Source organism: Saimiri boliviensis, chromosome 3, assembly GCF_048565385.1.
Source record: "Saimiri boliviensis isolate mSaiBol1 chromosome 3, mSaiBol1.pri, whole genome shotgun sequence".
Lineage (NCBI taxonomy): Eukaryota > Metazoa > Chordata > Mammalia > Primates > Cebidae > Saimiri > Saimiri boliviensis.
In genome coordinates, this window is record NC_133451.1 from 5,741,417 (window position 1) to 5,766,361 (window position 24,945).

At 52.8% G+C, this 24,945-nt stretch overlaps 2 protein-coding genes across 3 annotated transcripts; one reads left to right on the top strand and one right to left on the bottom strand.

The window, feature by feature from the left end:
• Positions 1 to 277: 277 nt before the first annotated feature.
• On the top strand, positions 278 to 8,565 carry GRPEL1 (GrpE like 1, mitochondrial). The gene is made up of 4 exons (XM_003934644.4): positions 278 to 389; positions 4,835 to 4,997; positions 6,264 to 6,345; positions 7,405 to 8,565. The coding sequence occupies exons 1-4, from the start codon at positions 328 to 330 to the stop codon at positions 7,749 to 7,751; spliced, it is 654 nt and encodes a 217-aa protein (XP_003934693.2). The 5' UTR covers positions 278 to 327; the 3' UTR covers positions 7,752 to 8,565.
• A 2,096-nt stretch (positions 8,566 to 10,661) lies between these two features.
• On the bottom strand, positions 10,662 to 24,607 carry TADA2B (transcriptional adaptor 2B). 2 transcript variants are annotated; one of them, XM_039468147.2, is made up of 2 exons: positions 24,449 to 24,607; positions 10,662 to 14,184 (listed from the first exon to the last, which is right to left on the bottom strand). In XM_039468147.2, the coding sequence occupies exons 1-2, from the start codon at positions 24,491 to 24,493 to the stop codon at positions 13,192 to 13,194; spliced, it is 1,038 nt and encodes a 345-aa protein (XP_039324081.1). In that variant the 5' UTR covers positions 24,494 to 24,607; the 3' UTR covers positions 10,662 to 13,191. The 2 variants fall into 2 exon arrangements, with proteins under 2 accessions (XP_039324081.1, XP_039324080.1); XM_039468146.2 differs by having other exon boundaries at positions 24,224 to 24,607.
• Between the last annotated feature and the right edge of the window lie 338 nt (positions 24,608 to 24,945).

Below are 24,945 nucleotides of genomic sequence, written 5' to 3' on the forward strand. Positions count from 1 at the left end.
CCCGAGCCCGGCGCCGGCCCCGCCCCCTCACGCTGCCTCCTCATTGGCTCCTCCCGGCATCGCCCCGCCCACTGGAGGCTCCTCCCAACACTTCACCTTTCACCTCTTTGGGGGGCGCCCGGAAGCCTCAGGCCCCGCCCACCGGGAGGGATGAAGGTGGTCTTCTGTGACCCACAATTATTGGTGACCCTTGCCTGTCCATAACGGAAAAAGCGGTTACAGATTGGCTGAGGCAAAGTAGTGGGGCGGAGAAGAGGCTACAGCTGCCTACGCGCATGCCTGGTGCGTGCGCGGTGACGGCGGCTACGGCGGCAGACGGTGGCAGTCATGGCGGCTCAGTGCGTGAGGCTAGTGCAGCGCAGTCTTCCGGCTTTGGCGTTGTCTCTCAGGTAAGGGGCACTCGGCTTTCCCGGGCTGAGGTGGGAGCGCCAACCCCCGCTCCGACTGGGGCCTTTCCTGGCCCCAGGAACTCCTTCCTAGCCTCGGCTCTGAAGCTGGGCGTCTTCGGGCTCGCGGTTCCCCGCTGCGGAATCCATACCGCCCGGCCGGGGCCTGCTCTGCGGCCGGGCTGCCCGCACGAGGCTTGGGAAAGGCCGAGCATGGCCTCCTGGACGGGAAGCGTGGAGCGGGCGGGCGCTTTGTTAGAAGGAGAGGACCGCAGCGCGGGGGCGTCCGGCCTGGGAGGGACGGTGGCCCACGTGCGCGTGAGGGCCGGGGCCTGCGGGCGACGCCTCGCGCGCGCCTATGGCCCAGGCGCTCATGGACGCAGAGGCGGCGGCACTCGTGCGGTTGAAAAAGCTTGTCCAAGGTCAGTCACGTCGCAAGGTCGAGCCCGGCCGGGTGTGCCCTCGGTAGGAGCTGTAGTTACTCATTTCCGTGCGGCGGCTGGAAGCCGGGGCCACAGCGGTGCTCGGGAAGTTCGTGTCGCAAGGCGCGTGTTGACCGTTCACGGGCTTTTTCCACCCAGCCTCGAATTTCATCACTCCGCCTTCTCCAGCGTCTGAGGTCAAAAGAGCAGTCAAGCCTGTGCTACTGCTGGACGAAGAGTTTTAGACAAGCGCACGCTTCGGGCTTGAGGGTCATGAAAGTCAGTGCCCTCTTTTTTTTTTTTTTTTTTTAAATGCTGCCGCTTGTGGTTTTTAAAAGTTCTGCCCCAGAAGTTAGTATGGCAAGTATTTAGTGTGTTGTTTACTGGAGGAACTGCCTAGAACCAAGTTATTGATGAGAGAAGCCACCGAGGGCCAAATTGAGTTAAAAGCTGGGCAGCGAAATGCGCTTTTCCCTGAAGAAGAGCAGGCAGGTGAGGTGAAGATCACTTTCAGTGGAGGTGATTAAGGGGTGAGTGCTAGCTTAATAAACTATGTCTTAAAATCTTAGGAGCCAAGAGCAGCAACCCACGTGGAACACTTGAGTAAAAAGACTTTGGTCAAGTAGTTAGTGGTTTTGTATTGGAATTAATTGCCAGGAAAGTGACCAGCAAGTCAGTATCATTTCTGTCTCTGGAAGGGTAGTTTTGTGGAATGATGCTCAACTAGGGAGAGTCAGGAGAGCTGACTGGTAGTCATAGCTCTCACAGTAACTAGGCTCTCTGAGACTCAGTTTCCCTCTGCAGAGCGAGACGGCGCTCAGTCTGGGTCCTGTTGCGTTCCTGTCCACACCTTGTGTTGGCTGTACTTCCGAAACGGGGCTGTGCAGAGCTGACCTGCAGAAAGCCTGGTGGCTGTCACACCCCCAGACAGAGCAGCTGGAGAGGGAGGTGGGCCTCCCTCACAGCACACTCAGTACACTCAGTTTTTATTTAGATTCTTAGCTTTTTAAATCAAGAGAAAAAATAAAAAGGTCATCACTTTCCATCCCCATGGCAAGATTGTAATGGATCCTCCCACTCCGCTTCTTTCCACAGATCTAAAACATGAATAGGTACGCAGGATCTCTAGTTTGGCTTTACAAAAATGGAATCCTGTTTTGTGTATTTCTCTGTAAGTTGCATTTCTTAACAAAACACCCGAAGTGTGTCCATGAAATACCAATGTAACTCTTTTTTTCTTTGAAATGAAGTGTTGCTCTGTTGCCCAGGCTGGAGTGCAGTGGCGAGAGCTTAGCTCATTGCATCCTCTGCCTCCTGGGTTCAAGGGATACTCCTGCCTCAGCCTGCTGGTAGCTGGGATTACAGGTGCTGACCACCACGCCCCGCTAATTTTTGTATTGGAGATATGGTTTCACTATGTTGGCCAGGCTGGTCTTGGTCTCCTGACCTCATGATCCACCCTCCTCACCCTCCCAAAGTGCTGGGATTACAAGTGTGAGCCACTGCCCAACCTTAACTCATTTTTAGTAGCTGCATAATATTCCAGATTGTGTTAGCAAGTTTATTCAACCATTTCTTCACTGACAAACATTGTTTCCAACTTGTCACTCCACAGTGCTGCAATAAACCACCTTGCCTGTGAATTCCATGTGCTGACAGTCTTCCTGTTTTAATCTGGGAAGAAAATCTATCATAGTTTATTCACAGATTGGACTGTGGCATAATTTAAAAAGAGTTCCTCAAGCTGGGTGTAGTGGCCCATACCTGTAATCCCAGTACTTTGGGAGGCCGAGTTTGGTAGATCATGGAGTCAGGAATTTGAGACTACCCTGGCCAGCATAGCGAAACCCCTTCTCTACTAAAAATACAAAAAATTAGCCGGGCATAGTAACATGTGCCTGTAGTCCCAGCTACGCAGGAGGCTGAGGCAGGAGAATTGCCTGAACCCAGCAGGCGGAGGTCGCAGTGAGTGGAGATCATGCCACTGCACTCTAGCCTAAGTGACAGTGAGAATCCATCTCAAAAAAAAAAAACAAAAAACAAACAAAAAAAAACGTTCCTCTGGTCCTGATGACGAAATCTAGGTTTTAAGGCTTTATCATTCATTAATGGCTTTGTGACCTGGGCTTATCACTTAACCTTTTCCCGGTGGGCGGTGGGCATAGGATCAGATAATGCCTTAAGTCACTTGCAATAGTAGTTTTAGAGTTCTTGGTCTCTTTTACCTGTACATACCCCACGCTTTCTTGTCCACGCCTTTGACCAAGCACTTTCCTCTTCCTGAAGCTGCATCTATCCCGACCCAGTCCCACCTCCGATCCCTTTTGTGTAACTCTTAACTATCCTTCAAGGCCTTTCATGGTCTTCCCTTCCCCAAGCTAGGTATGTCCTTCTATTCTGAGCCTCCCAAAGCACATAGTTCCTTTTTTTTAATCACCTTTTTTTTTCCTTTTTCTTTTTTTTTTTCTTTTCTGAGACGGAGTTTTGCTCTTGCTGCCCAGGCTGGAGTGCAATGGCACAATCTCGGCTCACCGCAACCTCTGCTTCCCAGGTTCAAGCGAGTATCCTGCCTCAGCCTCCCAAGCAGCTGGGTTTACAGGCATGTGCCACCACACCTGGCTAATTTTGTGTTTTTAGTAGAGATAGGGTTTCTCCATGTTGGTCAGGCTGGTCTTGAACTCCTGACCTCAGGTGATCCACCAGCCTCAGCCTCCCAAAGTGCTGGGATTATAGGTGTGAGCCACTGCACCCAGCTTTAATCATTTTTAAATCCCAAATTACAGTTCTTGGTGTTTAGATGTCTTTTTTTGCATGGTGGCAAGTGCCCTGTGGGCAAGATCTCTGCTGGGTCTATCTTTGTCATCAGGATCAGCAACGGGTCTCACCTCTAGTAGTAGCTATTCCATAAATATGTGGTGAGGTCTGGGCTGGCTGCCTCAGAAGTCACCTTAGAATGGAAAGAGGAGGTTAGTCTGTTCTATACCAAGTACTGTAACTTGGCACATTGGCGTGTAAGTTTAGGCACGTGCTACAGAAGATCTTATATAAATAAAAAAGACCAGGCACAGTGGCTCATGCCCGTAATCCCAGCAGTCTGGGAGGCTGAGGTGGGAGGATCACTTTAGCCCAGGAGTTCAGGGTTACAGTGAGTTATGATTGTACCATTGTACTCTAGCGTGGGTGATAGTGAGACCCTGTCTCTAAAAATTTATAGAGAGAGGCCAAGTGAGGTGGCTCATGCTTGTAATCCTAGCATTTTGGGAAGCCAAGGCGGGTGGATCACTTGAGGTCAGGAGTTCAAGACCAGCTTGGCCAACATAGTGAAAACTCATGTCTACTAAAAATTCAAAAACTAGCCAGGTGTGGTGACGAGCGCCTGTAGTCCCAGATAGTCAGGAGGCTGAGGTGGGAGGTTCTCTTGAACCCGGGAGACAGAGGTTGCACTGTACTCCAGTCTGGGTGACAGAGCAAGATTCTGTCTCAAAAAATAAAAAATGAAAATTAAAAAAAAAAAAAAATATATATATATATATATATATATATGTATATATGAGAGAGAGACCCTGTCTCTAAAAATACATATATGTTTATCTGTGATCTGATAAAGGCGCATTATATTTACGTTTACGAGCATAGCTTTACAGTGTGCCTTTATGGATCTAAGAGAAGTGTTTTCTCCCTGAGTAATATTAAACAGTTTGAAGTTATTTTAAGTTGCCCCGCGCAGTGGCTTGCACCTATAATCCCAGCACTTTGGGAGGCCGAGGCGGGTGGATCACAAGGTCAGGAGTTCAAGACCAGCTTGGCCAACATGGGGAAACCCCACCTCTACTAAAGATATAAAAAGTTAGCTGGGTGTGGTGGCACAGGTCTGTAATCCCAGCTACTCCAGAGGCTGAAGCAAGAGAATTGCTTGAACCCGGAAGGCGGAGGTTGCAAGTTATTTTAAGTTTCTAAAATCATGCATCTGATTTTAATAAGCACAGAAACAAAGTCTTCATTTCTTCTGTGTGGACTTCTCTGCAGGCCCTCTCCACGGTTGTTGTGCACAGCCACGAAACAGAAGAACAGTGGCCAGAACCCGGAAGAGGACGTGGGTCAGGGTGAACAGAAGGCAGATCCTCCTGCTACAGAGAAGACCCTCCAGGAACAGAAGGTCAAGTTGGAGGAGCAGCTGAAGGAGACTGTGGTGAGGACTGTCAGGCTCCTGTGGGGACGGGCTCAGCTGAACTGTTTCTCCCATGGGCAACGTAAAGGTTCCAGGTTTCACTGGTGACAGACCAAAGCTAGAGTTCAGCCGTTGTCCATAGCCTGCAGGGGGCTCAGGTGGCCAGTTACGGCCAAAGCAAGGAGTAGAACCCAAATCCTGTGCGGCTCCGATTCCAGCAAGAGAATAATCATTACACGCTGTATTTGTCGTTGAATTAAACTTTACAAATGAGGACTACTCAGTAAGGTGTTAGGCCGGGACTTAGGAGAAGCAGCAGAACATTCTAAGTACAAGAGTTGGGGGCAGGAGTGTGGTTTTATGTCATGCTCTCAGAGGCAGGTAGGAGTTTTACGAATTAGTTATATGGATTATTACTGCATGTGAAAACACATGGGTAGCACAAATCAAGTTCCTTAAGGGTTTCAGAATGACATCAGACCCTGAGTGCTTGCACCGTTCCACGCCCGTTACCTGTGCTCATTCTTGCTGCCAGGTGCAGAGCCCAGGGCTCGAGCCGGGAGCATCTGGTCTTGGGGCCCTTGCCCCTCGCTACTGCACAGTGATTGCCTGAAGACTGCAAATAGATGCGGTGTAGAGGCCCCCACAGAGCAGTTCGGGAAATGTTAAAGAGAGAAAAGCTAGCTGGGCACAGTGCCTTACCTCTCTGATAGCACTTTGGAAGGCTGAGGCAAGAGTATTGCTGGAGCCCAGGAGTTCAGGACCAGCCTGGGCAACATAGTGAGACTCCGTCTCTAAAAAATAAAAAGTTAGCTGGGCATGATGGTGCACTCCTGTCGTCCCAGCAACCCAGGAGGCTGAGGTGGGAGGATTGCTTGAGCCCAGGAGGTTGAGGCTACAGTGAGCCAAGATCACACCACTGTACTCCAGCCTGGGCGATAGAGTGAGATCTTGTCTCCAAAAAAAAGAAAAGCTCAAATGAGTGAGCTTACAGGAAGGTAGTGAGACATGAGGAATATACTAGAACTCAGATGATCACACAAAGAGTATTTGAACTGAGCCCCCTCTGGGCAGCATTGAACATTTAGAGTGTGAGGGCAGCTTTCATTAAGCTGGACTGCTTAGTCACATCTCAAAGGTAATAATGAATGTTACTGCTGTTTTGACTCAGAGTCAGTTATATTTAGTAAATTTAGTCAATTCTGGGTCTCATCCCACAAATGGCTTGCTTTCCTATGACTTTGTTCTGTATTAATACAAATCTCCCTTTTCCTTTTTTTCTTTTAGGAAAAATATAAACGAGCTTTGGCAGACACTGAGAACTTGCGGCAGAGGAGCCAAAAACTGGTGGAGGAGGCAAAATTATACGGTACTTAAAACGCAGCGTGGTGTGGATTCTGGAAAGGATCCCATCGGGGCGGTGAGGAAGGCCATGCGTGTGGCAGTGTCAGAGAGCAAGGCTGTGGGGCGGGGCCCAGCAGTGGCAGCCCCTGCATGAAGGATTGTGACTAGGCATGTCCACCCCCACATAGAGACCTCGGTGGGAGCCTGCAGCGGGCCGGCCTCTGACGCCCATCCCCTTCGCGCTCCGGAGGCAACACTGGCGTCAGTTCAGAGCTCCCAGCATGCTGTATGCATTGCCACCTTTGGATATTTTTGTCACTGTCATTCCCATTTTACAGTTGAGATCACTGAGGTTTAGTGATCCACCACACATCACAAAGCTAGTAAATAACCCAGGCTCCCAGCTCCACAGGCTGGTGTTTGAGTGCTGGCCGTGGGCCTCTGCGTGACTGACAGTTGGTGTTAGGGATGCAGAGCCTAAGGCTCAAGGAGGGTCAGTGGTTTGCCCCAGGCCAGGCAGGGTGAGAGGCCACGTGGGAACTAAGAGCCAGAGTCATCGTCGCATGCACAGAGACTGAAGCGCTCGGCTCCTTGAAACACTTTCCTGGATGCTGTGGCCTGTTCCTTGTTACTGTGCCTCTAACCTTTCTGACCTGTAAATGTCTAGGCTCCTGGGGACTCGGCACCAGGCCTCCTCACCCCCGTTGCTGTGCTCCCTGAGTAACTTGCATACTCCTCTGGGCTTAGTGGCATCCACACACAGGTCTCGCTTCTAGCTCAGATCCTCCACGTTCCAGTCCTCTGTATCTTACTGCTTACTCGACATCTGGGCCTGGATGTCACGAGGGTATTTTCCCCTCTGCTATGCTCCTTTCTTCACACTTTAGTAAATTCTAGGTCTCATCCCATAAATGACTTTTGGGGGTTTTGTGGTGGTGGTTCTTAAAATGACCAAACTATTGGACTTCTGAGGCGACTGATGTGACAAGTTACTGAATTGCTTACCCATCAGGTCAGCAGTGCTCACAGTTTGGAACTGCCGTGTGCATTGTTACCGAGTGCGAATGATCTTCCTTCACTTTAGGCATTCAGGCTTTCTGCAAGGACTTGCTGGAGGTAGCTGACGTTCTGGAGAAGGCCACGCAGTGTGTTCCAAAAGAAGAAATTAAGGACGGTAACCCTCACCTGAAGAACCTCTACGAGGGGCTGGTCATGACTGAGGTCCAGATCCAGAAGGTGTTTACCAAGCACGGCTTGCTCAAGCTGAACCCTGTCGGAGCCAAGTTCGACCCTTATGAACATGAGGCCTTGTTCCACGCGCCGGTAGAGGGGAAGGAGCCGGGCACAGTGGCCCTAGTTAGCAAAGTGGGGTACAAGCTGCATGGGCGCACTCTGAGACCCGCCCTGGTGGGGGTGGTGAAGGAGGCTTAGCTGCCGTTGATGGGGTGGGTGGTTTTTAATGCTGTAACTCCTAAGGCTGCTTCATTGTTTCTCATCTGTGAGCACATTTGACCTTTTCCCAAACCTTGTTGGAAAGCGAAGTAACTAGTGGCTAAACAGAAAATGAAGCCGATTGCACAGTTGCGTTACTGAACCCTGATTCAGGAGTCCGTTCCCTGATTGTTAGTGCCACACGTTGAGTCTTTCCACAGACTTTCTGAAGAGCTCGGTGGGCCCTGCCGGGTGTCCAGAGCATCATGAGTTTACGTGTCTGCCCAGACTCTCCTGACACCAAAGTATTTTAAACAAATAAAAATCGGGGAATTTCATTTGGCTGCGTGGACGCACCAGTCTGCACTGAGTGTCCCCGCGGCTCACTGCGGTGCGTGAGCAACTTGGCACACTTAGCCCATTGTACATTTCATTCATTAAAGGGAAGGCAAGAGTTGAAACCTTTTTCTTACTTTAAAAATAGTATGATCTTTGTGAAGAACAGTGAGTTCGTTTGTCATCAGTCAACAGCCGACTGAAACTGACCACTGAGAAATGTGTGTGGGCACTGACAATCCTCAGCACCTTTCTTTGGCCAGGAATTGACCTTGGCCAAGTTTATTTTACCCTGTTTTGTTCACCTAAATGCAGACACATTTAAATCATACCCAGCTAGTTACTAACGACCTCAAGGTATGTTTCCTGGCAAAATGGACTTTCTCAAAATAGAACTGCACACTGGTGTCTTTAAATGTTGATGTTTAATTTAAAAATTTTATTTAAGAGGATTAAAGCCCTAATGTTTATTTTCCTACTTTCTGATAACAATTTTGTGTCCTCTGGTGGAGATCCTTACTGTTGAGGCAGGCATGACTTATCCTTCCCATTCTCTGCTCCAGCCCTGAAGCTGTCAGCTTCACGCACGCATGCACGCATGCGTACACATGTTTCTACATGGAAAGGGAGAGCCACACTCCCCTGGTGCAGCTGCGCCTGTCATGGTGAGAATATGAGACACCCAGAAGCTGCAGCAAGGGCACAGGACTTGGAAAAGGTGATCCGAGGACTCTTGCCAAAGGACTCACTCTCTTCCTCATTTACATGGTCATCTAGGGCTTAGAAAAAGGCTGAGTGATTGGAGTCTCTTATGAATGAGAGAAAAGCTAACCTTTTGCTGCGTTTGCTTCTAGGAGAGGTGCTTCGAGAATTGAAGATACCGATGAAAGCCATTTACTCCATAGAAGAGATGGGGTGCAGTCAGTTTACTATTTCGCTTCTAATTTTAAAAGGTGCAGGTAGTGGTCCCATAATATTTCAACTTGGGATACCATTCCCAAACATTTTCCTCCTTTAAGATACCTTAAATTAATTTGATCAGAAACAACTGAAGGCAGCATAGTTAGTATGTTGGAGAAAACAGGACTGGGAGCGCCAGCGCTGCCTGTTTTCACTGTGCTGTTATACATGCGTCATCGCCCTGTGGAAACGAAGGCATTTCAGTGATTATCAACTAATTTGATGACTGCAGTCTCCTCCCTTTTCAGCTACAATTGCAATTGCTAAAAAGCACTTGTCACATTACCTAGAGGCAATATTGCTTAATATGGCAGAATATTTTTTTACACTGAGTTTCAGTCATCTACAGTCAACACTATAGGTTGGATATCATCTGAAATGCTTAGAACCAGAAGTGTTTCAAATTTAGGGTTTTTTTTTTTCTTCAGATTTTGGAATATAGTTGAGCATGGCTTAACCACAGGGATGTGTTCTGAGAAATGCGTCGTCGGGCAGTTTCTTCCTGCGAACACCACGTGTACCTAAAAAACACAGGTGGTGTCATCTGCTCCACACCTAGGCTATATAGCACAGCCTACTGCTGCTAGACTGTAGAGCATGTTACTGTACTGATAAGTTCGACTGTCGGGAACTGTTGACACAGTGATACCTACGTATCTGAACATGCCTCAACATAGGAAAGGTACCGTGAAAATACGAGTTCTAATATGCAGTCCCTCATTGACTGAAACTAGATTCCCTGCTTGACTATTTGCATTATACTTACTAGTTAAGTATCCCCAGTCCCAAAATCCAGAATGCTCTAGGCCGGGCACTGTGGCTCACGCCTGTAATCCCAGCACTTTCAGAGACTGAGGTGGGCAGATCACCTAGGGTCAGGAGACCAGCCTGACCAACAGAGAGAAACCCTGTCTCCACTAAAAATACAAAAAATTTAGCAGGGCGTGGTGGTACATGCCTGTAATCCCAGCTACTTGGGAGGCTGAGGCAGGAGAATCACTTGAACCCGCGAGGCGAAGGTTGCAGTGAGCCGAGATTGCTCCATTCGTTGCATTTCAGCCTGGACAACAGGAGCAAAACTCTTAAAAAAAAAAAAAAAAAATGCTCTAAATGAGCATCTTGAATGTCATGGCAGGGTTCAAAGTTTCAGATTTTGCAGCACTTCAAATTCCTACTCAACCTGTAACAGGAAAATGTCTTTTAATTACATACATATTTACAGTAGACATTGAAGATTTCTCAGCTACATTCTAGTAGTGACTGGGCTTAGCATAGTTGCAGCATGTGTCAGGTTCATATAGTGTGGACAGTCAAAACCAGGACGGGAGCTCTCAGGCGTGTGGAAGCCAGCCTGGCTCCCTGAAAGACTCAGACTCACTTCACTTTCTCTTCTGCTGCTTTGAGGGAGGAGAGCAGCTGGCATGAAAGGGTTTCTGCTTAAGAGAAAGCAACTTTATAATTTTCTGGAGGAAAAACTCATCTGAATCAAAGTACCAAACTGAAGTATGTCATGTGACAGTCTGTGTTTGAACTGTGGCCTACCCTCAGGTCTGTGTGGCTTTGAGAAGACACCAAAGCGGTTCAGAATGAGGTAAGAAGCAAGCAGTGACACACTTTTGTTCTCAACTTGTTTAATATGGAAAAGGGTAATCAAAATGGTGTTGCTGTTTTTAATACATTCTTGGAATGTTGGCCATTCAGACAGCAATGAAGAGTTACCCAGCTTTTTTGACTCAAAGATAGTTTGCTTAGATTTTAACAAGACCTAATTCCATGGGATTATGGTGGCTGATTTATCATGAGAATCAAATATAAATGTGGAGGTTCTGAGCTGCCGACAGAGGTTAGGATCTAAGGACTACCGTGACGGGAATAGTCGATGGGCTAAGCAGCAGCCAATCACATGACCATTCCCTTGGAACAAAGGGTTAATACTTTAACATAAATTAATTATACATTCATTATGGTGTTTTAAAACAGTCAAGCCTAAATAAATTCTTCATACCATCAAAAAGATATATATACTAGAAACCTGCTTCAGCAGTTTTTCATTTGACAGCTCTTGGCCTGGGCCATACACATTGACAGGGATCATCTGCTGCTTCAAGCTTCATAAAAGTCTGGCAATCATTTAATATAAAAATAAGACTAAATTTAAAACCTCACCAAACTAGGATCCTGGCATTGTAGAAAATCAGGGAGACACCAGAATAGCTAAAACCCATGGTTCTCAAGCGAGCTTACATCCAGTCACCTGGAGGGCCTGTTAAAACAGCTCACTGCATCCCAGTTTGATTCAGAAGGCCAGGTGGGGCCTGCGTGTCTGCATTTCTAGCAAGTTCCTAAGGGATGGTGCTGCTGGGCCAGGAACCGCCCCCTTTGAGAACCAGTGGGGCTAAGACAACTGTAAAAACTTAGCACCATCTCCAACACTGTTCAGTGGTAGACAACATGAGCTTTCTGTCATCCGCATTTATTCTGCAGGGGACAATGTGGAGGTGGCCCTCATGATACCACTGCTCAGTACTTTACTGTGAAAAAAGAAGTTCTGGGCTTAGCTGAAAGGGAGCACTTCTCTGTCAGCATGCAATATACTTTACAACTAAAGCCATATACAATATATTTGAAATGTTTTAGTTAATGCTGAAAATTTTACCCTAAGGGACCGAAGGATGTAAAAAGAAAGGAAAAGGCACAGTAATTAAGTCATCCTTAGAAATGATGAGGTTTTCTTTCTTTGAAATAACTTCACTTTAATGTAAATTCAAGCCCAAACATTCTGGGAGGTAAACGGTCTCTTGGTACCTACAGGGCCCGAGAGGCAAGTCAACCTCCTGGAAGAGGGGAGTGCTGGAGTCTGAGCACTCCACATTTAAAGCAGGGTCTTGGACCGGAGAACCCTGAGCAGCCGGAAGACTGAAGACTTCCTCAAGGTTCAGGAGGAAGGTACCGTGGACATCCTTGAAAGGGCCCAGAGAAAATGTTGTAGGCAGGGCTAGGAAGAAGCCATTTCTGAGTGTGATTCAAGACAGTGAACAGAGAGCAGCAGCTCAAGGCTCAGGGGAACCACCTGGCTTCCCTCGTGCTCCACGAGATCTGCCACCAGCCAACTGGTCAGATGGCTCTGGCGTGGGCCTGGCAACACTCTTAAAAGATGCTTAGCCAGGAGGGCGTGCTCATTTTCGGTGGAAGGGTACTTGCAACTGAAGAAAATCCTGAGGAAGCTTTCACCAGAATCCAGAACTCCTAGCTTTGAACTTTTCACAATGGGTTCTTCCAAGTGAAATGCGCTGCACGTCTAAAAGCGGCAACGACCAGCCATGAAAATGGGTTGAGAGGTCCTGGCGGTCCGTGTGTCCTGTGTAACCTCCCGCTAACGTGCTTTCCCACGGAAGCCTGCCCGAGGCCTACGGCTCTACCCAAAGTGAACCAGCAGGTTCTGGCCATGTTCAAAGGAGGCGCAGGGTCAGCTTTGGGATTTGGGAACTGCACGCTCAACCTGCTGCCACCAGTAGTCAAGTGGAAGGTCATCTGGTCGCTGTGTTCAACCGATTCCTCTTCAGTTCCCAAGGAAACACCAGCCTGTTGTCCTCTGGCCTGATGTTCCGCATCTGCTACACAGCAGAGGGGTCTGGGCTCAAGCTGCCCCCACATAAAGTGCCGTGTGCCCGGGGCTGCACTGGGGTCAGCTGTGGGCAGCATGGGCTCAGAAAAGGGGAGCCTGCAGGCATCCCCACCTGAGAAGAGCTTGTGTCACCAGGAAATCACTGATGGCTTGTCAGTCCAGCAGGAAAACACTGCCCCTGTACCCCACGATAGCTTTTGTACCCAAAGGGAAGAACACTCACAAAACAAAAGGAAGTTCTCCAGTCACAATAAGCTCCAAACTGAACAGATAAAGGCTGAGCATCCGCTCAGTGTGTGGCTTGCAGGTCTAAGTTAAAACGGACACATTTGCTTCCCCCATGATCCAGTATAAGACTTGCTATTGCTTCTTTCAGAGGACCATGAAAAGAATTTATATCTTAAAAAAGGAACTCAATTTGTTTAAAAAAGAGCAACAGTGGGGAAGTGGCTCCCCTCCCCCAAGTCATTTTGGCTGGCGCGCGGTCTGGGCATCACAGACTTTCAAAGCGTCTCAGCTTCAAGATGCATCCCTGGAGATCCAGCCGCTTTCTGTGAGGAAATTCAAAATCCTTTTCTTTAGGACTTTGTCCAGGTAGCTGGGAAGGCGGCTTTTGGAGGGGATTCCCTGCCGCTTCTGGAGGTGGTCTTTAATGATAATAGTCTTCACGGTCACGTAGCGGGCTGGACTCAAGTTTAAAGAGCTGCAGAGCACCTTCTCGCGATCCGACAGGAGCTCGAAGCCCGGGAGGTTCTCGATGGCGGCGAACTCGCCGTCTTTGCCGTCCTCCTTCCCCCGCTTGGAGCCCGCGAGGCTCTTGTTCTCCTTCCTCTTCTCCCGTTTGTGCCGCGCGGCCTCGTACTCTGCCGACTCTTCCATCTTGGTGATGCCGTTTCGCCGGTACCGCTGCAGCTCTCGGATCTTGGCCCTGAGCATTTTTTCTTTGTGCATGTTTTCGAAAAGGTCATCAAACTCCTTGCACGACATGAACTGGTACAGGGGCCGCAGCTTCAGGCGCAGCTCCTTCTCCTCCTTGGTGATCTTGCGCTTCTGCGCCTTCTCCTTCTCCTTCTTGTCCTTTCCCAGGAAGGCTGGCACCAGATTGTAGTCACGAGCGATGTTCTTCCGCCGCTGTCTCTCTCTGAGCTTCCGCACGTACATGTCCACGTGTGCGCGCTTCAGCTCGATCTCCACGTCGTCGTCGTCATAGTTGACCGAGAGCCCACTGATGAGCGTCTCGGCATCCTGGTCATACTCAATCTCATAGTCGTCCCGCAGGGGCATGTAGCCCAGCTGCTGCTGCTCGGCCACAGAGATGTCCAGTGGGGGCAGCGGGGTGGTGAGGCTGGGTGAGAGGGGGCCCCCACTGGGACAGGTGTGATCTGTCACACGGTTGGGGATGGTGTCTGGGATGCAGGCCTTCCCCAGGTTCCCGTGGATGTACATGCTCACGTAATGCTCCATCACCTCTTGGGGAGTCCTCGAAGCACCGACGTGGGCAGCCATATCTTCCTACGATGACAAAGGACAGAGTTACTTCCAACATCAGGGTGTGAGATTTAGGTTCTGCACAGATTCTCTTAACAATTTTACAAAGTTTGACCTAGAGCACTTTCTACAGCACTGTTACCCACCCTCCCCAAAGGCATTCACTCTCTCTCATGAGCTGGCCTCGGGAGAGATGACGGTGTTGGAAGCAACAGCAGTGATTTTGTACATGAAGCCGTGAAGACCCAGAGAAGTATAAGCTCTTGGGGTGAGCTGGTGGCAGAGCTGAGGCCAGAACCCTGGCAAAAGTCTGCACTTTGTTCTTATTCCCCACCTGGGACAAGAGGAGCCCCCTGGTACTGCCATTTGCCCCACTAGAAACCCTGCCCTCTCGGGGGCTGTCTATCTGAACATCCCAGGACACAGGTGGGCAGGCCAGGGAATGCCTGAACCAGCCTCATTCAGACTAGAAAACGGGCTTGTCCCACAGTGCGAGGGCAGGCCGAGTCCAGGGCAAGGGTGCCATCTGCAGGAGGGGACGCCGTTCTACCATGTTACCGCCTCTTAGACTAGAAAGGGCCAGGACATATCTGTGACACTTGTCCTGGCCACACCCCCATCCTGGCCTTCATGACGGGGCTAGCGTGGCCCTTTCCCAGGCATTGACTGCAGGTAACGGGCACGGCTCTTCAAAGGGGCAGGCCTTCATTTTAGCACCTTCCACAGATAAGCAGCTGGCCAGGAGTCTGCCACCGGCTGAAAGCATTCATCACTCCTACAAGAGGGTAACCCATAAATATAAGGTTTAATGGGAGGAAACTGTGTAACTCCCTCAATCTTTCCCTTCTGCTGAGAGGCCTCTTCCTCAGTCAACCACTAAAGCCACTTCAGAAAGTAACTGCCCAAAATGCGCACTCATTCCCTGGCCACCGCCTCTCAGCCACCCAGCCCCCACCTGCGCCTCCCTCTGCCTGCCAGGGTGTGGGACCAGTGCTGTAGCTCTGCCTGCAGCACCACCAAAGACCCAGATGGGACCGGAGAGACCCACCAGCCCATCCAGGCTGATAACTGACTAGGAGCTGGCGTCTGGGAGAGAAGCCCTCTGGGCTCCAGGAATGGATCCCACAGCTGGGGCTTCCTTTGGCACACAGGCCCGGAGCCAAGGTGCTGGGACCCGCCCCCCTACCTCCCATCCCCCGCCACCTTGGGGCCAGGAATCCCCAGGACTGTGATTACCAAAGGCAGTGCCAAAACCCAACTGCGGGGCCTCTTTGAGAATCATAAAAAAGACGAGAGCTAAAAGTTGGGGAAAAAAAAAAAAAAAAGATCGGGTGTTACGGGGACAATGACTGCTGCTTTGACAAACAACACTATTTGCAGCAAATCTGTTCATTTTATTTCCTCTGGAAACGTGGCCCAAAACGCAATACCAAATCACAACTCTCTGTGACCTAGGCTAGTCACTGCCGATCTCTGAGCCTCGGGTCTGTTGTGCCAGCAGCCCCACATACCTCGCATGGGTGTGAAAAGGCTTCAGGCCCAGAGTGGGCCCCACGCAGCAAGCCGAGTCCCCTCTCATGGAGCAGCCAGGGCAGAGGCCACCAGAAGCTCATACTCTTCCACACCCCACCTTGGGGCCAGGGAGCCCCAGGATCTGCACTGGCCTCTGAGACAGATAACTACAGGCCGTGTCCCTCTCACGGAAAAACAGTCCCTGACACCCGCCCTTTAGGAAGGAAAGAGTCCTGTTGGGTGGAAACCATGGATGAAGATCCTGGGGTGCCTGGAGGGTGGGAAAGTCCACCCCAGCACCTCGTGTCTGTGCTTCCTCCCCACAGGCAGGCAGCAAGGGTCTCTCCAGCCCTCAGCACCAGCTTCTGTCGGAGGCTGCAGAGGGGCTGCTGCATACACACCCCGTTCAGAGGCCAGTTCCCAGGTGCCTGCAACAGGTGCTGCACTAGGTTCCCAGGCACGTGAGGCTAGGTGGCCACCTTGTCCCAGAGGCTCCGTGCTGCCGGGATGCTTTCCCAAGTCTACAAGGTGAGTCACTGGGGACCCTCGGCATTGGCTCTGGTCTCAAGACTAGCAGGGAGAGGCCTGCAAGACTTCTCACTTGTGGAGATTTTTTTAAAAATATACTTACCTGGCAAATTTTCAATTTAGCAACACCAGGTCAGCCTCCAAAATCCTTCCAAAATCTGGAAGTCTGGGAGCACGAAACAGCCAGCATGAGCTGGACTCAGTGCACCCTGCAGGGTCTACAGCTCTGTCCTCAGCCCCCGCCTCGCACCTCTCAAGAGCTTCCCAGCGCCCTGCCAGACACTGCAGGCCTGGCAGCACCCACCCTGCTGGAAGTGCCCTTCGCTCCTAGTGCCCAGGCTTGGGGCCAGGGCCCACTTGGTAGGGCAGTGAGGAGGCAGGTGCGGCCACAGCGTGCCCTTCACCTCAGCAGCTTTCCCTAGTGCTGGGCACTGCCAGCTTCCCTCCTGCAGCGCCCGTTTATCCCTCAAGAACACGTCGCCAGGTCCAGAAAGCCTCCAGTGACCCCAGGGCCGGGCTCAAATCTGTTCCATCACTTGCTATCCTCTCAGCTTGTTTCCTGACCTACCAGCCCATCTATTGCAGGTTTTGCCAATGAAATTTAAAACTACAGCAGATAAGTGCGTCCGTCCACACCCATCATTCCACCAAGTCCTCGAGGCATTTCCCACAGGGGAGGAGAGTTGTTACTGCCTTTGGTTTTCAGATAAGGAAAGTAAACCTGCTGGTGAGCCCCTGCCAAGGGCACGAAGCCAGTAAATGCTGAGCCACTTCAACGCCAGGCAGTGTGGCCGGGAGCCCACGCCCGTCACCACACGCCCCCACCTCTCACGATGCCGTGCACACCAGCGGGGGTCCTAGATGCTTCCTGATGCTGTGGTAAGAGGCAGGGCAAAGCCAGTAACCACTGGGCTTCTGCTCTTTCTGGAACAACATGTTTGAGAGGTTAGGGTCAGGCCACATCGGGGCTGACCACGCCCCAGCGATGTGCAGTGAAGCACAGGCCTTTCACGCAGCCAGCACTGTGCCTGAGGCTCCCTGCAGGCTTCAGGGAGCATCTCCCGTCCTGGTCGATGCTGCAAAGCCCTGTGACCCTGCTGTCCCTCGGTGGCCCCAATGCTGTCCTTTCCTAAACCCTATTTGGACTTCGAAGGGCGAGACAGAGGACAGCTCGTCCCGGCCCCAGGCTGGGCTTCTTCCCCTGGTGGTCTGGGGCCAGGCGTTGGGATGGAGGCATGCGCTACTTTTTCTTCAAATGAAGAAGCCTCAAAAAGCCAGGAAGCTGGGAAGGCCCAGTTCCCCAGGGACCTGGGTGTAAGGGAGGGGGTCCCACCAGGGAAGGGCGTTCTGTGGGCAGAGCCCTTAATGAGCAGCTGGACACACCGGGTTGCCCCTGCAGGGCCAGGAGGAAACCAAATCCGTGGGGCAGGGGACTGGACTATGTCCTAAAGGACAGGAAGGAACCACCAGCCCCACGGACAGAGCAAGGTAAGAAACACATTAGCCGCAGGCCACAGGCCGCAGCATTTCCCATCTGCACAGGTCAGAGAGCCCTGACAAGTCGTCTGCCTGGCCATCACCTGCCACCCAGGCCACCAGCCCCTCTTAGGAGCTCCAGGTCCTGCCTCCATGTCCCATGGGCTCCCGGCTGACTAGGCTGTCCTCATCACCTCCCACAGCCAAGTCACTCTAGCATCTCCAGTCTCTCAGCCTCAGACACTGGGCCAACTATGGCCACCTGCAGCTGGTGACAGGACAGAGTGGCAAGACAGGCATGGACGCCAACAGCCCTTGAGGCTGGCACACCAGCTCAGTCATGGCCATGCGGTGGTCCCAGCTCTTCCCTCTTCCAGCCTTGTCTGTCACCTTTAAAGAGCTGACTTGAGGACACCGAGCCACCCTGTCTCCTCCCAGCTCAGCAGGCATGTACCTCTGATCCCAGAGGCTTTGCAGCCCACACTGTCCCTGGCCACGGCCCCCAGCCTTTTCCAATGGGAAGCCCTGTAAGCCTCAGTTCCAGGTGTCTCTGAACTCAGACCTTAGTGACTGAGACTTGTCACTGGCCCTCAAGGTGACTGACACCTTCAGGTCAGATAAGGTTACCTGTGACAGGGAATTCGAAAGTGGCATTCTCACTGTGGAAAACAGCAGGGCGGTTCCTCAAAAATCACAAGGCCAGGTGCAGGGGCTCAGCCTAATCCCAGCACTTTGAGGAGGCTGAGGCAGGAGGTTCCGTTGATCCCAGAAGTTCAAGACCAGCCTGCACAACATGGCAAGACCCTGTCTCCACAAATAATTTAAAAATCAGGCAGGTGTGGTGGCACGTGCCTGTAACCCCAACTACCTGAGAGGCTGAGGTCGGAGGATCACTTGGGCCCACGTCAAGACTGCCGTGAGCCATGACTGTGCCACTGCACTCCAGCCTGGGTGACAGAGTGAAACCCTGTCTTTAAAAAAAAAAAAAATTACACACAGAACCTAATCTAGCAATTCCACTTTCATTTACCCAAAAGAACTGAAAGTAGGACCTTGAAGCAATCCCTGAACACCATGTTCATAGCAAGCCTTAGTCACGTTCGCCAAGAGGTGGAGGCAACCCAATGTCCATCACAGATGCCTGACAAGCACATTCTGCCACACGGATGACAAGGGACTGTTCCGCCATGAAAGGAAGGCCCGCAGCACAGCTGGCCCCGAGGACATGATGCGAAGTGGAAGACACCAGCGGAGAAGGACAAATGCTGCAGGATCCCACTCATATGAGGTCCCTAGCGCCACAGACGGGAAGTAGAATGGGGGTGCCAGGGGCTGGGGAAGGGGGAGGGGGGTGAGTGTTGACTGGGGAGAGTTTCAGTCTGGCAAGCTGAGAAAGTTCTGGAGGTGACTGGTGGTGGCTGCACAACACTGTGAGTGGACTTCATGCTTCCAGACTTGGACACTTAAAAACCGTTTCAAGGGTGAATTTTATGTTACACATATTGTATCGCAATACAAATAAATATATTTTAAAACAACTTTGAAGTTTTATAAAGTGACAGACGTGTCTTACCACTCTACCCCAGTGGTTCTTAAGTGGGGTCCCAGGGCGGTCACATCAGCAGCACCCAGAAAGTTATTAGAAATGCAGCTTCTCAGCTCCACCCCGACTCAACGGCTTGGGGGTGGGGGTGACTCATTGTGAGCCAGCCCTCCTGGGTGTCCCGCTGCAGACTGGAGTTGCCTGGAGTGGCTGGAGACCGCCCTCTGCATGCCCTGCCCCTCCCGGCCATTCTCCCATCTGGGCTCTCCCCCGCCCTCCAGCCCATCCTTAATGGCGATCCCTAGAACCTCATCAGGACGCTCAGGGGCTGGGGCTGACACACCAGAGGCTTCTGCCCTGGGGGGGAAGGTAAGGCCCCCCTTCCCATGGTTCCCAACCACGCCTCACAGCTCTCTGGGGTTCTTTCTATCCATCCAAATTTCCAGACCTCGGCGTCTGAGGTGACAATCCAGCAGATCTAGGGGGACCCCTAGGAATCCCAGGGATCCTACAGCATGGTTGGTGAACCAATGAAACGGATGGTTCTAGGCGTGGAGTCAGAAGCCCTGGGTTCAAATTCCACATTCCCACATCACCCACAGTTGTTTCCTCATTTATAAAAGTGGGGAGCATCGCCTGGCGTGGTGGCTCACGCCTGTAATCCCAACACTTTGAGAGGCCTAGGCAGGCAGATCACAAGGACAGGAGACTGAGAGTGGCCTGGCCAACATGATGACACCCTGTCTCTACTAAAAATACAAAACAATTAGCTAGGCATGGTGGCACACACCTGTAGTCCCAGCTACTTGGGAGGCTGAGGCAGGAGAATCACTTAAACCCAGGAGGTGGAGGTTGCAGTGAGCCAAGATTGCACTCCAGTCTGGAGACAGAGCAAGACTTGGTCTCAAAAAAAAAAAAAAAAAAAATTCAGGAAGCATCTGTCTCAGGGATTACGGGGCAGGAAGATAGTGAAGGGTGTGTCACAGCACCTGCTCAGGGCCTGGTACTGGCGAGCAGATCCTGGATGATCACAGAGCCTGAGCCGGCTTCAAACCCCAGTCACGCTCTTGTACCTGGCACTCAGGGCTTTTCACAAGCTTCCACCATCACCCCAAGCTGGCTTTTGCCTGGCCCTGAATACACCAGACTCTTAAGATGCAAAACCCTTCCTTCCTCCACACTCTCCTCTACCTGCACAGCCATTTCATGTCCCCTCTGCAGGACATCCTGAGGCCCCCTTGCCCACACAGCACCTGCCGGGTGAGCCAGCCATCTTACTCCCAGCCCATTCTCACCACAGGGGCTGGGCTATTCCAGCCCCTAAGGCAGTGCTACCTGAATGAATGAGGGAATGAATGCAGGCACAAGGCAGTGATCATCTGTGTATCTGGCCTTCTGCCGCCTCCTGAGTGTCTACCATGATCTCGAAGGGTGCAGCTCTACTCAGGACACCCTACCTGGCTCCAGGAAGGAGCCTGAGCGTTGACATGTGTGCACGAAGCCCTCCATGGTTCACAGAGAACTTCTCATACTCACTTGAACCCCACTTCTCCACCAAAGCCCTCCTGACCACCCCTACAGTGGAGCACTGGCCCTCCTCAAGCTCCTCAGCGTCAGTCCAGTTTCTCTGGCAACCCATCAATGGCTCTGGCTCCTCTGCCACAGCTGCGACTTGCCCTTAGCTGTCACTTGTGTTTGTGCTCCTGTGCTCCAACAGGGCCTGCAGCCTCTAACTTTTGGAATCCTGCACAGACCCATCACAAACTAGCCTTCCAGGGACACCAAACCCCACTGATCTGACTCTGCGTCACCTCTTGCCTACTCTACCCCACTGATCTGACTCATGTCCTTTAACCCATTCTCTCTGGCCCTTGCTAACAAACACACACGCCAGCACACAGGTTGTCCCCAAGCCCCCAAGAGTCACTGTTAACCCTGCTCAGCTACATCCCGTTCCCTTCAGGCCCCATGCCCCAGCCCTGGTACAAAGTGTGACCACAATGCTGCCAGATTTGGCCACAACCCACTCTCTCCCATGAATCCCACATGAAGTCATACAACCCCCCAGGCCCTGTGTCACCATTTGCCATCTGAAAGTAGGACTGAACAGGCCTCACCTTTCTTCACATCACTGTCCCCACCCCCCACACCCTTTCCACACTCACCGTCCCAGCCCATGAACCCAGGCCCTCCCCCACACTAATCTCCAGAGAATCAGGTCAAGTACTTCTAGTCCATCCACTCCTGCGGTAGCACCGATGGCCTCCCAGCCTCTGACCCACATTGCTTAATGCTCTTGCACAGAATGGGTCAGGGCCCAGGCTTTGGAGTCACACAGGCCTGCGTTCATTCCTGGCTCTATCACATGAAATGCCATGGAACTCTGGACAAGGTGCTTAGTTTCTTAGAGCTGCTGTTCTTCAACTTTTAAGAGTAAGAACCCAGCCCTGGGACTGCTATGAAGATCCCACAAGACCCATATGAGAAGAGCCTAGCCCAGAGCGGGCAGAGGTTAAGTATGTGGAAGCAGGACACGCCAGCTCTGTGCACACAGCTGGATGGAAGCTCAGAAGAGCAGCACCCATCTCAGAGCTGCTGAAGAGCCTGAGGAAGAAAAGTGAAGTCCCGGGGGGAAAGCAACAAGGTTCTGCCGGGGAGGTGGCAGCTCGACGGAACACGGCGCCTCACCACTCCGGGGGCGGTCACCGGCCAGCGCACCACCTGCGCCTTGGCTGCAATGCAGGCTCTCAGGCCTCGCCCTGACCTCACGCTGGTGCGGTGGAGAAGGCCCTGACCGCAGCCTAGCCAGGCCCTTGGGCCTAAGGAGGCCCAAGCCCCATGCATCCCCTTCCTCTCCTGGCTCCGTCTCCTCTAACAGCTGAGTCAGAATCTGCATTTGAACCAGCTCCCACGCGTTCTGTGTGCACATTAGTTTGGAAAGTATTATTTTCCAAAAGAGGCCTCTCCACTTCCAGCCTGGTTTCTTCCAAAACCACGTCAATGTTTTCGATGCCGGGGTCTTGTGTTTTGTGGATTTCCCACAGTGCCGCAGGGAAAGCAGTGCAGCCAGTGTAGTTAGGAGCACAGGCTCTGAAGTCAAACTGGTCCATCCAAAGCCAACTGCCCACGGCCACAGGGAAAACTTCATGACATACGCACAGACAGGCCAGCAAGGGTCTCCGCCTCCTTAGCTGCTAAGGTAGAGACTAGTGCTGGGACGGTGAAGGGAAGGGCCCCTGAGGCACTGATATTTAAGTGCAAAGATCAATCCTGGGCCATGATTCGGGGGAAGGGCACTCTAGGTGCCCTTTTCTGTTTCTTCTAGAAGAAATAGAAAACGATCAAGGGAGGTAACAGATGAGATATCATTGCCCAACACTTCTAAGGCCATGCAGGCTGTAGAGTTTAATCAAAGTAAAAGCCACTGAGGCCGGTGTCAGGCGAAGCTTGCTCTGGTTATGGCGTGTGGAATGGGGTACCAGGGAGTAACGAACAAGGAGACTCCAAAAGCGGTCAAGGCGAGAAGTAAACATCAGCTGGGACTACGGCTGTAAGTGGTTCATTCTGGAGGTATTGGGAGGAGACTGCTGATCAGCTGGATCAGGAACTTAGTTGAAAACAAGGAACTAAGGACTACGTCGAGAGGGCGCTCAGAGCAGACAGGACACGGGGAGGAGGCTGGACATGGAGGCCTGGTGCTAGGGAAGAGGTCTGGGCCTAGGACCAAGTCTGTACCTCACTTTAAGCTCCCTGAATGCACGGATGAAACCTTCGCTTTCCTTCAGAGTCTGCCACTGCGGAATCCGCACAGAACACATGCTCGGTGCATGTCCGCAAACAGCATGGAAGGACAAGGTGGGAAAGTTTCTGAAAAAATGGCCATCGCAATGCTGGGGGCCATTAAGTAAGGATTCGGAAAGGAGCATCTCTTCTAAAGAGCTGGGAGGAGAACCAAGATTCCAGGGCTTCAGAATGGCTATGTGAGGTGGCCCTGAAGACTCTGCCAGGAAAGGAAAGCAAAAGGCAATCAAAGCAGCCCAGGCAGGACTGCTGGAGAGGCGACAGCAAGCTGGATGCTGTTCCGAGCAGCAGGCACCTGGCGGAGCAGGGGAAGGCTCTGGAAAGCTAAGGGCGCCAGGGGTGTCTCACTCCCCTCCTTCTCAGGGTGCCTGGCATGGCCGCATGTGGTGGTTATGACTGGGAATACAGCTAGAGAGTTTCTCCTTTCGAACACGGATGCAAACTTCCAGAGAGGAAAGAGAGCTGAGGAACCGCCCAGACAGAACCACCGCGTTCCTCTCTCAAGGACAGAGCCTCGCACACGATGCTGCCAGCGTAAGTGGATCCAGTGCAGCTCTCACCGCTCCCCACATAGGGCCGTCCCTACAGAAACCTCAGAGGTAAAGAGCAAAAGCCCCAGGCCAGGCCCCTTTCTTCATTCTTTACCGACCACTCGAACCACGTCGTGGGTGTTGTGGAGACACAAGCACACACCAGGCACGCCACCCACAAAGAATCTGCGCCTTGGCGGACCACACAGGGCACATGCAGACAATGCGAACGGCTCCGCACCAGAGACCCCGAGACAAGCCGCGGGGCGCCCGCCGTTCTCCGTCCCCGGTGCTCCTGGGGCTTTCCGTCGAGTCTGTGGGCCTGCCTGCCTCCACGAACTCGGGTAAAACACCGCGTCCTGCCCAACGTCTGCCCTCGGCAAACGCCTGTGACGGCGGCCCGGCAGAAACGGCTCTGCTGTCAGCGGCCCGCGTTCCAAGCCCCGCTTGGCCCCGTCCCGGCTGTGTGACCTTGGGCGCGCCACAGCCTCTCTGAGCCTGGCTTCCGACAGGTGCCCGACTACACGGCGGCAGCGTCGCCCTCCCCGCCTCCGGGGCCTTCCGGGGTGCGGAGCGAGCGAGCAGGGCCGGAGCTGCCTGTGCGCCCGATTACAGGCGAGGCGCGGGCCTTCCTGCGCCCTAGCCGGGGCCCGGCCCCCGTCGCGCCGCTCACCCAGTTTCCGAAGCCGAACTGCTCGATGGCGTCCAGCAGCAGCTGCTCCTCGCGGCTGGTCCAGCCGCCCTCGGCCTCGGGCCCCCAGAGCGTGAAGCGCCCGCCGTCCACCAGCTGGTAGCCGTGGTAGCGGCGGTGGTGGCCGATCTCGGCGCCGGCCGAGAAGCACTCGGGGCACAGCTCGATGTCCTGGCACTCGGTGCAGCGGAAGCGCAGCGGGCTCACCTCGGCCAGGCAGTACACGCAGTACTTCTTCCCCAGCTCCGCCATCTTCCCCCGCTCGCCGCCCGCCGCCCGGCCCGCCGCCGCTGCCGCCGCCGCGCCCCCGGCCGTCAGCGCCCCGCCGCCCGCGGGACCCGCCGCCGCCGCCGCCGCCGCGCACGAGCAACCGCCGCCCGCCGCCGCGGCTGCCGTCACCGCGGCCCCAGCCCAGCCGCCGCCGGAGCCAGCCAGCCGGGCCGCGTCCCGCCTCAGCACGCAGGCGCCGTCCGGCCCGGCCCGGCCGCCGCCGCCGCTGCCGCCGCCGTCGCCCCGCCGCATCGCGCAGGCGCCCCGCGTGCGCCACCTTGCGGACGGCCGGCCCGCCGCTCTGCGCCTGCGCGCCCCTCGCGCCGGCCGCCGCCGCCTTTCCCAGAGCCTCTTGGACGCCCCGCCCCAGGCCCGGCGGTGGGAAATAGGCTGGCAGAAAGCCTGGGGGGGCGCCACGCCCCTCGCGGCGAGAG